The sequence below is a fragment of the Vulpes vulpes genome, chromosome 10 (genome assembly GCF_048418805.1).
Source record: "Vulpes vulpes isolate BD-2025 chromosome 10, VulVul3, whole genome shotgun sequence".
NCBI lineage: Eukaryota > Metazoa > Chordata > Mammalia > Carnivora > Canidae > Vulpes > Vulpes vulpes.
The window spans coordinates 13752288-13769236 of record NC_132789.1 but is presented as its reverse complement, the minus strand read 5'-3'; the positions used below and the strand labels follow the sequence as shown (position 1 = coordinate 13769236).

At 42.5% G+C, this 16949-nt stretch overlaps 1 protein-coding gene across 3 annotated transcripts in view; it reads right to left on the bottom strand.

Moving 5' to 3' along the window:
• Positions 1 to 16949, bottom strand: part of FBXW8 (F-box and WD repeat domain containing 8) — a 124584-nt gene that overhangs the window by 12908 nt on the left and 94727 nt on the right. For all 3 annotated transcript variants that reach the window (XM_026015906.2, XM_072722927.1, XM_072722926.1), the window contains exon 8: positions 8168 to 8295. In XM_026015906.2, the coding sequence (XP_025871691.1) occupies positions 8168 to 8295 (128 nt within the window). The remainder of the gene's footprint in view (positions 1 to 8167; positions 8296 to 16949) is intronic.

The following is a 16949-nucleotide window of genomic DNA, read 5'->3' as shown; positions in this document are numbered from 1 at the left end:
CTCGATCTTTCTGGCCCTGTTTCCTCAGCTGGGCCAGTGCCGGGTGGTCTTCAAGAGTTCTGTGAACATCCTGCGATCCACCTCTAGCAAACCTGCCTGTGATGCCACCTGTGGGCAATAATGGTGATGTATATAACCCCTGACCACCACCACCACCAAAAAAATAAGGCACATGATGCCAAACTGGAAACATGGAAATATTTAGCTTACTTTAACATCCTTTTAGATTTCAAATTTTAATCATATGAATGTACCTAGACTAACCCCTCTATTTTATGGTCAATTGATTTTCAACAATGGTGCTGAACAGTTCAGTGGGGCACAGAATAGTCTTTTCAACAGACAGCACTGGGACAGCTGGACATCCATGCAAAAGAATGAAGTTGCACTCCTGCCCCACAACATACACAAAAATTAACTCTAACTGCATTGGGACCTCAGTGTAACAGCCAAAACTAGAAAAATTCTTGGAAGAAAACATAAGAGTAAATCTTTGTGACCCTGGGCTAGGAGAGGACTTCTTTAGTGTGACACCAACAGCACTAGTGACAGAAAAAAACAGATAAACTAACTTCATCAAAATTAAAAACTTTTGTGCTTTGGGGGATCCCTGGGTGGCTCAGTGGTTTAGCACCTGCCTTTGGCCCAGGGCGCAATCCTGGAGTCCCGGGATCGAGTCCCACATCAGGCTCCCCGCATGGAGCCTGCCTCTCCCTCTGCCTGTGTCTCTACCTCTCTCTCTCTATGTCTATCACGAAAAAATAAATAAAATCTTTAGAAAAAAAAACTTTTGTGCTTCAAAAGACACCACCAAGAAAATGAAGGGACAACCCACAGATTGGGGAAAAAATACTTACAAATCATATCTGATAAAGGATTGGTATCTGGAATCTATGAAAGACTCTTACAACTCAATAAATAAAAAGACAAAGAACCTAGCCAAAAAACAGGCCAAGGATCTGAATGGACATTTATCTGACAAGGCCAAAAAGCACATGAAAGGATGTTCAACATCATTAGCCACCAGGAGAATGAAAATCAAAACCACAATGAGCTGCCACTTCATACCCGTTACACTGTAATTAGAGACAAGAGTGAGGACTGGCGAGGACGTAGAGAAATCAGAACCATCGTTCGCTGCCAGTGGGAACATCATATGGCACAACCACTTTCGAAAAGAGTCTGGAAGTTCCTGAAAAGGTTCAATGTTGAGTTACCATATAAGCCAGCAATTCCAGTCCTCAGTATATAGCCAAGAAAACTGAAAACCTATGTCTAGACAGAAATTTGTACTTGAATGATACAGTATTCCTAATAGTCAAAAAGTGGAAACAACCTAAATGTTCCATAACGGATGAATGAATAAATATGGTATATTCATACAGCGGCATCCTATTTGGCCAGGGAAGGAATGAAGTAGTGATTCATGCTACAATGCAAGTTGCTCTTGGAAACATCATCCCAAGCGGAAGAAGCCAGTCATGAAAGATCCTATTTTATATGATTCCATTTATATAAAATGTCCCAAACAGGTTCCTGAGACAGAAGATAGAACAGTGGTTGTCTAGAGCTGGAGAGGAATGGGGAGTGGCTGCTAGTGGGTACAGGTTTCCGTTGGGAATGATGGTGATGGCTGCACAACCTTGTGAATGTTACCCTGGATTGTACTATTTCAACTGGCAAATTGTAGGCATGTGAATTTTATCTCAATAAAGCTGCTAAAAATTTAAAAGCTAATCTTGAGATTACAGGGTGAAAAGGCAGTGAGAACTGTTGGTGCAGTGGCTGTTGCCTTGGCAACCCACTCTCACCCTGACAGAGGCCCTTACCACCAGCTCCTACTTTGATTCTCCCTGCAGAACACTGATGAGCTGCTCTGTTCCAGACCCCTGACTTCATGATGGGAATGAGCAGGCCACTGCTGAGGAGCTGGAGAACAGAAAGAATGGGAAGAGGCCTCACCTAACACAGCCCCCAACTGCCAACTACTCATTTATTGAAGAGAAAGTGGGAGTTTTGGTTCTGGCCAAGAAGAATTAAGCCCGTTGCTGCCTGCCTCCTGCTGACCACAGCCAAAACCTCTGGATGAGACACAAAAAGCAAATATCTGAGGATTCTGGAGAGTCAACTCAAAATGGTGGGCTGTGGAGGAAGTAGCCACATGGAGAAAGGGGAGCCTCTTCTCTCTTAGCCATGCCCCAAGTATGAGCTCCAAGAGCAGAGCAGTGTGGTGGTGTAGGAGCTCAAACTCTAAAAGAAATATCACCTTCTGAAGACCAAGGAAAAGGGCTCTTTCAGTCCAAAGAATGTGTGTGTGTGTGTGTGGGGGGGGGGGTGGCTTATGGGGATTTTTCTCCCTCTTTTCTCTGTTGTTTTGCCCCTGATGCAGTCTCTAGTCATAGCACTGCATGGTGGTAGTGAAGCAGGCAGGTAAAACTGAGAGAACCCCCCTGGAAGCTGGAAAGTATAGGGATGAAGAGAGGAACAAACTGAAGGAGAGCCTGTTATTATTTGTACAAGATCCCACACTATCTCAGGCTCATCTCTGAGCTATGCAGGACAGCTCCAACCCAGTTATAGCAAAGGTTCTGAGATCTCAACTAAGATTTAAAATATTGCCATCTCTAGAGGACCTGAATAGACATTTTTTCTGAAGACACAGAGATGGCCAAAAGACACATGAAAGATGCTCAACACCACTAATCAACAGTGAAATGCAAATCAAAACCACAATAAGATAGGACCTCTTACCAGTCAGAATGGCTAGTATCAAAAAGAAGTAAGTCTTGGTGAGGATACGGAGAAAGCAGGATCCTGTACTGTTAGTGGGAACATAAACTGGTACAGCCACTATGGAAAACAGTATGGGGGGGGGGGTTCCTAAAAAAATTAAAAATTCCACTGGTTATTTACTCAAAGAAAATAAAAACACTAACTTGAAAAGATACACGCACTCCTCTGTTAATGGTGGCATTATTTACAAGAGCAAGATATGGAAGCAATTTAGGTGTCCATTGATAGATAGATGGATAAAGATGTGGTATAAATATACAACGGGATATTCTCAACCATAAAAAATGAAATCTTCCTATTTACAACACGGATGGACCTAGAATGTATTATACCGAGAAAAGTAAATAAAAAAGACAAATATCATATGATTTCACAGATGTGGAATCTAAAAAACAAGTGAACAAACAAAAAACAGGAACACCCTATTAATACAGAGAACAAACTGGTGGTTGTCAAAGGAATGGGGGATGGGAGGATGAGCAAAATTGTGAAGGAGAGTAAGAGAGTACGAAATTCTAGGTGTAAAATAAAATAAGTCCCAGAAATGAAAAGTACAGCACAGGGAATACAGTTAAGAATGTTGTGATAATTATATGGTAATAGATGATAACTATACTTATTCTGGTGATAATGGATAATGGATTATTGGGATCACTATGTTGTATACCTGAACTAATATAATATTGCATGTCAACTATATTTCAATTTAAAAAATAAAAAACCACTACTATCTCAGACTAACTATGGAGTAACATATATGCGGGATAGAGCCAGAGAAGCATAACAAAACCTTTGAAAATCAAGCCGACACCAGAATCACCACCCATAGAAGGCAAGACAGACCTGCAGTCCGAACCTAACCAGGGTGACTGCCTATTTACGATAAAGTTTTTTTTTTTTTTTTTTTTTTTAAGTAGGCTCCATGCTGGAGCCCACTTGGGCTTGAACTCATGACCCTGAGATCAAGACCTGAACTGAGGTCAAAAGTCAGGCACTTAACCGACTGAGCCACCCAGGTCCCCCTAAAACAAAAAACATTCTCCACAAGATTGTCCAACAGGATCCAAAGTGGACACAGCATAACATTCCAAATGTCCAGGATACAATCTAAAATTACTCGACATACACACCTCACCCCCACCTCACAAAAACAAAAAACACCCCCTCCCCAAAAAAAAACCCTGAGGAAAATGTGACCCTCTCAAGAGAAAAAAAACCCAGATTTGGGGAATCATCAATGACTTTAAAAGTAGCTATTGTAACTATATTCCAAGAGGTAAAGGTAAAATAGTAAGAAAGAATGATGTTCTGAGCAGAGAACAGATCTACGTGGAAATTTTGAACTCAAAAAATCTGAAATAAAAAATCCACTAGATGGGCTCAGTAGGGGAATGGAGATGACAAAAGAGCCGGTGAACCTGAAGTTAAATTGAAGAGTTATTATGCAATCTGAAGGACAAAAAGTTTAGGGAAGAAAATGAACAGACGGAAAGCATCAATGGCCTGTGGGATAATATGAGAAGGTCTGACTTTGACATCACTGAGTCCCAGAAGGACAGGAGAAAGAGATTAATGCCAAAAAACAAAACAAAACAAAACAAAAAACTGAAGAAATAATGGCCACAAAGTCATTGTGGCCATTAATGTACATAATGTACAGATTTAAATGGTCATTGAACCCCACAGAGCTCACTAAAACAACGAAGTGGCCTATTTCCTATAGTCTTTCTCTCGGTAACCTATTCAGGCTTCTCGTAAAAATTATCATTCCTAAGCCATTAATTCATTTTGCGTTCATTGAGCAAATGCATTCTTTCATTTAATTGAAAACCCCATTGATAGTAAGAAGCACCATTATTTTGGGTAACATTTAATAATGCTGCCAATGGGGGTCCCTCGGTGGCTCAGTTGGTTGAGCGTCTGCCTTCAGCTCAGTTCATAGTCCCAGAGTCCCAGGATTGAGCACCGCATCAGGCTCTCTGAACAGGAGGGAGTCTGCTTCTCTCTCTGCTCCTCACTGCACTCATGCTCTCTTCTCTTGCTCTTTCAAATAAATACATAGAATCTTAAAAAAAAAAAAAAAAAAGTAAAGATGCTGGCAGTTAATTTGAAGATGCCCTTATAGAGGACATGTCTTGATTGCACAGATGTGAAAACACAGAAAAGGGCATCTTAGAATAAATACAAAACTTCATGTTGAGCACTCACTGAGCACTAGACAGTGTAGTGAGGAGAACAGATATAAGCATCCAGTCCTAACACTGGATACGCACCACTCCTCTGACGTTATTCCTCACTCTTGTTGTTTCAGCAGGAAAGGGCAAAGTGTGCATTCCGAAGAAGTCCGTGATCTACTATGTTAAGACTTGTGCAGAGCCACACCTCTTTTCCTCCCCACTTTACAGCCTTCTCTCCCAGCAAGGGAGACACACAATCCGACATCGACTATTTCCACCCTTATCATTCTCTTCATCTTTATCAGACTGTCCTGTTTTTTCTGGAAAGGGTGACAGGTTAGGTGAGCTATTCTTTTCCTTTTTAATTTAATTTAATTTAATTTTTAAAATTTTATTCTATGATAGTCACAGAGAGAGAGAGAGAGAGGCAGAGACATAGGCAGAGGGAGAAGCAGGCTCCATGCACCGGGAGCCTGACGTGGGATTCGATCCCGGGTCTCCAGGATCGCGACCTGGGCCAAAGGCAGGCGCAAAACCGCTGCGCCACCCAGGGATCCCTCCTTTTTAATTTTAACTTCTCAGACCCCTCCCCCAAAACTTAAAAAATTCCACCCATGTTTGCTGATTTCCTTACATTCATGAAAAATTATATTTGTCTTAACCTGGGACAGTTTTATGTATCTTTAGAGTCCACTTCATTCTCAAGTTATTGACAGAGTACTAAGAGCACTGTAGAAATTAAGTTTAAACAAAAAAAAAGAAGGAGGGTCCAGGTTTTTAAAACTGCATTGGCTATGAAGTGACAACCAAGTACACAGTTCTCTTCATAGTATTTGACCCCTTATTACCACTTTTGAAATAAAACATAAGCTGTAAGAGCCGGGGTGTGCATCTCTAATGAGATCTTACTACTCGCTATGAAGCCTTTGGGGAAAACACACACACACACACCTCTACCCTCTAATATATTTGAAAGTCTAGATTCTTTATTCTTTCCTTTTTCCAGACATATAATTCTTAACCCCTGTGTTTCAAATTCATTTTGCTTACTCTACTATTCTGATTCATGAGGAACGACCTCCTATATAATGGTGAGCCCCCTGGCATCCCTGCAGTGGTCAAACAGCTAGCACAGACCTAGGACTGCCCTGATGAAATGCCACTTTGAATAACCCCTTCTCAACTCCAAGCCACTGGTCTTTTCTGTACATCCACAGACACACAGGTTTAAAAAAACAATAGCAGGGAACTCTGGGTGGCACAGTGGTTTGGCACCTGCCTTGGGCCCAGGTTGTGATCCTGGAGACCCGGGATCGAATCCCATGTCGGGCTCCCGGTACATGGAGCCTGCTTCTCCCTCTGCCTATGTCTCTGCCTCTCTCTCTCTGCGTGACTATCATAAATAAATAAATAAAATAAATAAATAAAAAATAAAAATAAATAAAAAAACAATAGCAACAACCCATACCACCACCATAACATTGGTTTCCTAATGAAAGAGACTTCACACAGTCAAATCTGCACTTGAACATGACCAGAGAGGCATTTTACGCAGAGCCTTTAGCTCCTCTTCTAGCAGTCCTGCTCCAGAGGACAAAGTCAGCTTTATGGAATCTGTAGGTCTCCTAATTGACAGGATGCTGTTCAGCTGACAAGGGTCAGGACACTGGCTTCCAATGTCGCCCCTAGAGCTGACTGGGCTAACTTATGCAGAAAGCAGAGGCCTCTTCTCTGGAACAACATGGTGGTTTCCTGGGAACCTCACTGCAGTTGAACACCTAAATGCTCATGCTGTAAACAAACTCTGAAGCATAACCTATAATCCTCAACCCTTCCATTTGGATGCCCTCAAAAGCCCTCTGCATTTGCTCTCCTGGAAAGAGAGTAGTACCAGCTCGGTCCCTAAGGGGAGAGCCTATCAGATAAACTCAAGCCTTTGCACAGCTCATGCTGGAAACTAAAACGGGGTGCGGGGGGGGGTGGGTGGGTAAACTACAAACTGAACTGGTTTCATTTGCTGTGCCACATGTGGGGCCACTTATCAGGCCTAGTTTTGTTTTTTTGGTTTTTTTTTTTTTTAAAGGAAAACTGGACATCCCTGAGGAGTTCAATTCTTGAGCTCAGAGATTACCAGCCATTTTAGGAAGCCTGGAGAAAAATTTTCTTTCAGTAGAGCACACTCATATTATCTTTCTGCTCTAAGGGAAGGGGGTAGCGGAGGGGTGAAGGTCAGGAGTTGAAAATATTATTGGACACGATAATTATTTGTGCAAGCTGCTGCACTGGGCGGCAGAGGTCTGAGGCTTGGCACACAGGAGGGCCCGCTTCGCGATCTGATCCCCCCACCGAGCAGCCTGCCACCTGCAGCCCGGGGCCGGGCCCGGGGGTGGGGGTGCGGGCGGACCCTGGCCTCCAGCCATGCTACCTCTCTTCGGGGGCACTGCATCAGACATGGCAGATGACCAGCCAAAAAAAAAAAATAGACAAGGAAAAGAAAAGACAAGGGCGAGAGGGGATGGGGAGGGGGGAAAAGACCTAAAATTTGGACTCGAAGGGTCTTTTCAAACACTTTAATCCTTTCGTGCTGATGGTTCCTGGAGCGTCCGTGGCTGGCACCAGACCCTGTACCAGGAAAATCCGACTCCCTAAGCCAAAGCGTTAAAGAGAAGACTGCTAATCAGCTAAATAGAAACTGGAACCTGTTCCCACCAAGTCCCTTTTCCCCCCATCACCAGAGGGACACCATAGTGTTCTGAAATACACTCTTGACATCATTTGGCAGGCAACCCTATTCTGTTGAACATGATTCAGCCCTTAGGTTATTGTTTTTAATATTAGAAAGTGAGCTTTTAAATGCCAAACAAATTTTGCAGCAGGGGGACAAAAGATATTCCAAGTGGTCTCACTGGACCTTCTACCAACTGTGTCCACCAAATGGCTTAAAAGACCACCTTCCTGTGGTGTTTCAGATATGAGGCAGAGACATAGCTCTGTCCAACTATTACCTAATGCAAGACTTTGTTCTCCAAGTTCACAGAGACAGTATTTAAGGATCAGGGCTGAACGAAGGCAGGCAAGGCTGTGGAGTGAGAACATGGCACTGTGAGCAGCAGAGGGAATGAGTGAGCGCGGTAGAGGGGCAAAGCCCCAGCAGAAGCGGCCATGGCTACAAAATGTGGCTTTTCACTCACACCTACCTCCTGTCCATGTTGCCACTGACCATGAGGCTGGGAGGGCTGTTCCTGAGGTTGACGCACGTGAAATCACCAAGTGCATTACCAAGCTTTGAGAGGCAGCGTTCTGCTTCCAGGCTGTACACCAGGATCTGGAGAGGAAGGAAGATACATAGGCATGGGGTTGCACACAGCAGGCCTGCATCCAACATTTATTTCAGCACTGGTACTCAGCTCCCCTTAAGGAACATGTTCCACTGCTTCATTTCCTGACATTTTCCAGGTCATGACCAGATACGGATGCAGCTCTTAGAATGACAAAATGAAACGCAAAAGAAAATAAAAGAACATCCAAAGATTTCCTCATGCCAAGGTGCACAATCCTAGGACACAAAGATTTTTTTTTAAAGATTTCATTTATTTATTCATGAGAGACACAGAGAGAAAGAAAGAGAGGAAGAGACACAGGCAGAGGGAGAAGCAGGCCCCATGCAGGGAGCCCGACATGGAATTCGATCCCTGGTCTCCAGGATCACGCCCTGGGCTGAAGGTGGCACTAAACCGCCGTGCCACCTGGGCTGCCCGAAAAAAATCTTTTTAATTGAGGTATAGTGAACATTTCCAAACATTTCTCTCTTCAGCCACTCTCCACTTGCTAATTTTAGGAGGTTCTGTACAATAAGATGTGGAAGCAAACAAAGTAGGCTTGATCTCTAGACAATGTATGCGTTATGTTTGGACATTTCTGTGCTTTCTCTCCAGCAAAAAGAAAAAAACATGATTCATAAGAAATCTTTCTAAAGATTACTTAAGCCTTTTATTTAAAAAATCTTAGTAATTCAATAAATTAACATTAAATGCTTACTATGGCACACCTAAGTGGCTCGGTGGTTGAGCATCTGCCTTCGGCTCAGGGCATGATCCCAATGGGATTGAGTACCGCATCAGGCTCCCCGCAGGAAGCCTGCTTCTTCCTCTGCCTATGCCTCTGCCTCTTTCTGTCTCTCATGAATACATAAATAAAATCTTTAAAAAAAAATAAACGCTTGCTATAGATTAGTCACTGTTGTAAATATACATTTATCAATTATCAGGATACAGATTCTTATTTCAGTATGGAGAGGTTGATGGTCTCCACCTTGAAAACCATGATCACATTTCTAACAAGTGAATCTTTGGAAATGCTTCACAGTTAAAACAGACTATCATATTAATTAACTATTGCCAGCAGCACCTGAAAGAAAAAGAGGCAATTAAAAATTTTTAAATGCCTTCCTAATCCATTAAGATTATAGAGAACACGCTGAATTTTATTTTTATTTTCATGCAGTTGAAAATAAATTTGAGGGGCACCTGGGTGGCTCAGTGGTTGAGTGTCTGCCTTTGGCTCAGGTCGTGATCCCAGGGTCCTGGGATCAAGTCCTGCAAAAGTCTTCCCACAGGGAGCCTGCTTCTCCCTCTCCCTATGTCTCTGCCTCTTTCTCTGTGTCTCTCATGAATAAATAAATAATCTTTAGAGGGAAAAAGGAAATAAGTTTGAAAAAACTCCAACAATTCTAAAATATCTGGAAAAAAAGTTATTCTTCCAAGTAAGAACACAGAAATAATCAAATCTTCTATCTACAGTGAATAACCTAGAAGCTGCATATAATCAGCTCCTGGAGGGAGGAAAAAAAATTAACAGCAACCTCACAGTCTCTCATAAGGATAATTTTCCATGCTTCTGTATCATAATAGAGTTTTCAGTGGTGTTCCTGGACTCAATTTCATTTTGTTTTCAACCTCCATAGTAGGAAGGTAGGCCTCTAACTTGCAAATGTCGAGGGTAAACTTCAGAATTAAAATCTGATACTGAGTCCATCTTTACTTATTCTTTTTTTGACAAGTGGATGGGTCATCTCTGAGTGGCACAGGGAAATCTGATCCCTCTCCAGAAAGACTGCAAATTCCTCATAAAGGCATCAAAGTTCGTAGTCAAGAGTCAAGTATTTTCTAAAATGTTTAATAATTCAACGAATCAGAATATCCGAAGAGTACCTTTACCATTAGGGTTAGTTAAAGACCACAGAGATTAGAAAACACATTACCCATCTCAGAGGCGGTTCTTTCCATGTTAAAAGTCCCTTAACGACCTTTACCATTTCTCCCTCCCTCCCTCCCTCCCTCTCTCTCTTTTAATAAGGTTGAGCAAATGGGACTTCATTTTATCTGATTGCCACAGACTAGTGAGATTAATTATTCATGCTCACACTCCCCCTCTTGTTAAGACCATGCATTAGACTAATTTTTCTCTTTATTGCCCTAGTTGGGTGAGTCTCAACCCATGGCCACTTGACTCCCTCTCAGAGGTGTATGGATATGCTGGAAAGAAGGAAAATACTACTCAGAGCTAAAATCTCAGAGAAAATGTTCTACACTAATGTGACCACCAAATCAATAGATATTGCTGGGGATTTTTCCTTTTAAGTACCAAGTGTATGTTACAAAAGAGCCTAAATAAGTGATTATAGAGAAGATCTTTATTTTAAGTATGATTTCAAATGACGAGGTTAAGACTAGTATAAATTTTGCAGAGGTAACTAAGGAGATGTGGTGTGTAGTCAGAGGACACTGGGTAATTTTCCTTGCTCTTTGGGTTCCATGTAGATAACTAGAGGGCATCTGATGGAAATGAGCATTGTTTAAAAAGAACTTCAGCAGAAGGTTCTTTCCTTTTTTTCTTCTTAGAAAATACTTAGTATTTTCATAAATCTTAGTCTTAGAATCCAAAGTTTCAATTTTGTCAGCTATTCAGATTTCTCTAAAATCTTTCTTAATCTATTTTTTCAAATAGATTTCAAATGTAATAGATCTTGTAACAAATTTTTTTAAAGATTTTATTTATTTATTCATGAGAGACACACACAGAGTGGCAGAGACACAGGCAGAGGGAGAAGCGTGGGACTCGATCCCGAATCCCAGGATCACGCGCTGAGCCAAAGGCAGATGCTCAACTGCTGAGCCACCCAGGTGTCCTGATCTTGTAACAAATTCTAACAGAATTACATAACAAGAAGTGGTAACCTTCCATAGATGTCTCTCAGAAAAAAACTACACTTTAGCAGTTCAGTGTATATCCTGCTAGACTTTTTTTCTGACATATGTCTGCCTTGTCTGTTTCTGTGTGTATAAAACTTTTTTTTTCTGAATGAGATTACTGTTTTACAACTTGTTTTTCCTAAACAACATGAGTGAGAGTCCTTTCTTCATTAGTATCATAGATAAATCTTGTTCTTTTTAATGACTGCATAGAATTTCTCTATGGATATATAAGATATTGGTGGCTACTTGGATTGTTTCCAATTTTTTAGACCAATAATGTAATTCATTCAACAGCTAAGTCAACAAATATTTATTAATCATCTTTGCAGTAGGTACTGGAATGAACAGGGATGGCGGATGACATGCAGAAGCCTCAGCCTGCTGCCAGCTGAAACAATCTACCTCTTCACCAGCTGGTGCACAGCTACCAGCTGTCCTGCTCCTCCATACATGGGACTTGCCTCTCTAAGGAGATCCACCTTACAGCCATGTCCTTGCATCTGGTGTTGTTAATGGCAGGGTAGAATCAGGAAGGAAGTAGCAGCCACAGGGTTAACATCTGAGATACCCTGGTACAGGTGTGACCGTACCTTCCAGGTATGACTTGGAATATTTAATGTGCCCAGGACTGGCTTTCCAACCAAAGCATGAAGGAAAGAGCTGAGAAAAAGCTATTGACCCTGCAGTGGGTAGGTGAGGTCCTTCACCTACCCAATAAGAACTGAGGATTGCACTGCAAATGTTTCCTAAGTGTGGGACTGCTACTACCTTCATAATGAGACAGGACCCAGTTGCATTAAGAAATCACTATGAAGAGATTATAGAGCTTACAGTCCCAGACTTTTGGTCATATACTGATAAATAAGAAAGGAAATCGATTTCTGTTTTGATTTTAAACTTACCCAAACAGTAAATCCTCCTCATACTCCTCTATCTGCCAAAGGCATCACAAAAACCTAAGCAGCTGGCTCACCTCCTTAGGTGAGGCACTGCCTTTCCAGAGGAGTGAGGAATGGTCAGAAGGCTTCCTTACAAGATGATAGTGGCATTTAAAAGAGCATGGTGATTTAAAGATCACTTGTCTGCCACCATTTAAAAAAGAAAGCAACAAAGGGAGCTACAGGTTGGGAGACGCCAGGCTGAGAGAGTCAAAGATAAAATGCATGGTTTGGGGGAGGATATCTGAAGTCCAAGGGGAGATGACAAAGTCTACCTCTTTCCGGATTCCCTAAGAAACCACCCCTATTACTACACCACACACTTTGTTCTTATGAGGGGGAATAGTCATGGTAAGAAGCCAAATTCTAGAGAGTAAAGCAAAGAATCCTCATGTTCTTCCTCTTCTGTCCCGATTAAGCTTATCTTGTGCCCTCTCTATACCCTTGGCAGAGTTCAACTTGACAAGTTCCCCTCTTGTAGTACTAAAGCTACTGATTATCTACACACTTCAGCTGGTGTTCCCAAGGACCCATCTTGAACTGCATATCAGCTGCTTTCCCCAGAATGGTGGTTCTCAAATACTGGAGGCTGCTTTGGGCAGGCCAGCTGAGGAGGCTCTGTTACCAAGCACCACATGCTGTAAAACACTGCTCAGACTTAGACTCTAAGTTCCTTGGAGCAGAAATCCTATCATTCATTCCTGCAGCAGTGATCAAAGACCCAGCATGTGCTAGGAGATTAACTGATTGGTACATGGTATCTGGCAAACCCAGAGCTTACCACAGTCTGGTTCATAATAAATATCCAGATACACTTTTTTTTGCTTGACACGTTCTTTCCCATTTCTGGATGCCTAATCTTACTACTGGCATATTCAAAGTATCAATTCATCTCACTCAAAATATAAGGAGGTTCCACAGATATCTCCCCAGAATATCCAGATTCTAGAACACCCAAACTGTATCCAGGCTAAGGTTTTACCCTGACAACACAGCAGACTAGAATATGTGGAAAACCCTCCTGTTTACAAACCCTGAAAGTGCTGGGTAAGTTTTAGTCTATTAAACATTCTTCAAACATTCTGTTTAACTCCTAAGAAATCAGAGAAATTCTCAGGAGCCAAAAATGAAGAGGGCGCTAAAACCAGAAAAGGACGTGGCACTCATGTCAGGGGCTGCTCTGAGGACATCTGCCAATGTCAGGAGCCTAGAACTAGGGAAAGAGGAGGCAAAGTTTCTACCCAGCACCAAATGGAACACCAGAACCAAGATGTCTGTCTACCACTGGGGCCATTGTATGGATAGCACACTCAATAAAAAGCAAAATAGGGAGATAGCCAACCCACTGGCAAAGAGAGCCTATCTGAAAACTTGTCTGCCTCAGGTTCAGCTCAGGATGAAAAATGTGGACCCTGGGTTTGAATTTATACTACCTGCAAGGCCCCAAATCCCTATGCCTAGTAATTATTTTCAGGTTGGTAACAGGTCTCCTGGTACCTGGCAGTCTTCTCAGGAGGAAGACCCTCTCAACCCAGACGCCTTAGGAAACCTACAAATCAAGATCAGCCAAATATGAGTTCATAATAAAAAAAATCCCAGGGCAGCCCCAGTGGCCCAGCAGTTTAGCACTGCCTTCAGCCCGGGGTGTGATCCTGGAGACCCAGGATCGAGTCCCACGTCGGGCTACCTACATGGGGCCTGCTTCTCCCTCTGCCTGTGTCTCTGCCTCTCTCTCTCTTTCTCTCTCTCTCTCTCTCTCTGTGTGTGTGTATCTGTCATGAATAAATAAAGTCTTTGAAAAAAAATCCTAAATACAGAAAGAAAAAACTCATCATAAATGAGAGATAGAAAACAAACAGAATAGACTTCCAAGAATATCATATCATATACTTATTAGGTAAAACAAAAATGTTTGCTGAAAACGTTTATAGAAATAAAAGAGGGTGAGGGTTCAAAACCAGCAGAGCAGCCTTGAGATAAACAAAATAAATAGAATTTCTAGAAATTATAAAGGCAACGGATGAGTTCAACAAGTAATTAGAGTTCAACAGAATTCCATAAACCAAAGACAGATTTGAAGACATCTTTCAGAACGCAACACAGAGAGGCAGTGATGAAAAGTGTGAGCAAGCAGTGAATAGCACAGAGGACAACAGGCTGGTCCAATATACATCTACCCTGAGGTTCCAGACAGGAACAACAGATAGGATGAGGGAGAGGAAGATTTTGACAAAGGCTCAGAATGTTCTACAACTGAAAGGGAAAAAGCACAAGAAATCCCAAATGGGAAAAATAAAAGTCCATGCACACCTACAGACACATCAGAGAGAAACCACAGAAAAGTAAGGAACAGATCTTCAAAGCAGACAAAAGAAGAGAAAGAGTCCTGAGAGCAATGGCCCTTAGACTGACAGCCAAGTTCTCAGTGACACCAATGGACTCAAAACCAGTAATCTCTTCAAAGGGCTGAGAGAAAGCTGTCAGCCTACCATTATAAAGAACAAGCAAAACTACCTTAGACTGAGGTGAAATAAAGCGGTTTTGGGGATAAAAACACAGAGAACTCCTGTGCCTAAGAGACTCTCACTAAAGGAACTTCTAAAGAATATACTTTTGGAAGGTGGAAAATCATTCCAGAAAAAAGGCCTGGGACACTGGAACAGTGAGTAAAAATTCAGGTAAATGTGCTTAAGAATATGCAAATACTATCCACAACAACAATGCTGATTGGGGGTTAAATACGCAGAACAGACAGTCTCATCCTTCTTATTCCAAACAGACAAATGCCACGGATCAGGGCAATTCACCAGGACCACAAAGATTCCAGATGCCCAGGGGACCCTCCAGCACTACAGCCTGCAGTGCAGTGGCAGTGCCTGTGTGGCACATAGGAGGGACTCAATATGTATTTGACGAAAGAATGAATAAGTGCTACACATCTCTGCCTGTATCTATCGATTACAGGCCAACAGCACACTGGCCTACAGTAGAGATTTGCTCCATGCATACAAATGAACACATTAAGTCGATTTGCTTTTGCACTCACAGCAGCATATTTAGCCATTTCAGAAGTGGGAGGTACAGTTTCATTCAGTACAGATCCTAAAGTACAAGATTAGTAATGCTCATTAAAAAAAAGAAAAAAGATACAAAAGAAAAAGACTTCTCGATCTTTGGAATAGAATTTAGTCACGTACATGACCCACTTTGCTATTCTGACCCAACCTAAGTATGACCCGCAAAAATGTGGTTAAAAATTTCACTATAAAAAAATGCAGGGTCTGCATATTCATGTTCACATACAAAGCTAAGTGAACAGCCTCTATAAATTCACAGATGAGCTAAGATTTAAAAAAACGATGAGAAAGACAGACAACTGGGGTGGGAGGGGGGATCTAGTGAGAAAAGAGTAAATCATACACAAAACAGCCAATAAAAAAATAAAAAAGCAGTTAATATACATGAATAATGGATGTCTGATTTAAAAGCAGTTTACTCCGATATGATGTAATTTTTGACAATCAGCCAGAGAGACTATTTTGTAAGTCCTTGCCAGAGAGAAGTCAGAGTGTGAGGCTTGGTAACACGGCGTATCTGTGAACATGTGCACAATGACTCTCGCCGCCATCCCAAAGGTGACTTTCTGTTGGCAAACAGAAACTTGCCTCCCAGGTGCACTTAGCAGCAGCAACCAGCAAGATGCGAAGCTTGAAGAAATGGACCCCCGACACAAGTGCAAATCCCTGAAGTGTAGCACCCCCTCAACAGTTTCCATGACATGCTCCTGGCACAAGCCACAGTCAAATGCAGCACAAAGGGAGCAGCAGCCTGGGCTGCTTTCATGTTTAAGTTTTAATTGGAGTGACAAGCCCACAAGGCCAAGATATTTCAGGGATGGGACGGTGTTGCTGAGTGTCGCCAGGCGCTGGGTAGGCAAGGCCCGTGTGCGCTCTCCACCACCACGTGCCAATGCACCTGCAACCCCCGCTGTTCCAGGACTGGACTCTGCCTGGGAAGGCACTGCCAATCACTGCAGGCTGTGCCAACGTGGGGGCTTTGTGGTGTGGGCAGATGTCTACAAAGGACCAGAGCGAGGCCAAACCAACACCTATTGTGACCTAAACCTGAAAAGAACCCAGAGAGCAAGAGTACGGTCGGGTGAAAATGCAGGCAGACATAATCCAAATCTCTCTCCCTCTCTCTCAACCCTACGTCCATAAATGCTGGAAATAATAAAGGCAAGGCAGGTCTGCTCTGTGGGGGTGAGCAGAATATGGCTCTCTGCTTTGCTTCAGGGCTCTCTCTAGACAATCTCTGTCCTAGTGCTAGAATAAGGAACAGAGATGTGACCACAAAGAACTGGTTGAGGGGTACGTAAAACAGGAACTGTTCCTCATCAGAGCATTCAGCCCAATGAAGATATTATGCAAACGTATAACCAAAAGCTGACAATCCTCACATCCTCCTGTTAGGGTCCCAACATGCCTCATGGTAAACAGAGTGCGCAGCCAGCTTCAAAGCACTTCAGCAGTAACCACAGGTAACTGCTCACAGCCCTCATGAGAAAGCTTTTCCACCTCTTTCATACCTGGAAGAAAATGAAGGCTGCTGCTGCTGAAATGAATTCTTGAAAATCACAGGCAACCTGGACATCATTTCTTTAATAGAAAGATTGCAAGCAAGATGATCCCCATGGGACAGTGTCAGTAAGCCTACAGACTTAACATCGGACTTGACGTGCAGGCTGTCACACTGGCCTGGCTCTCTGTTCCCATTTGACTAGGCCA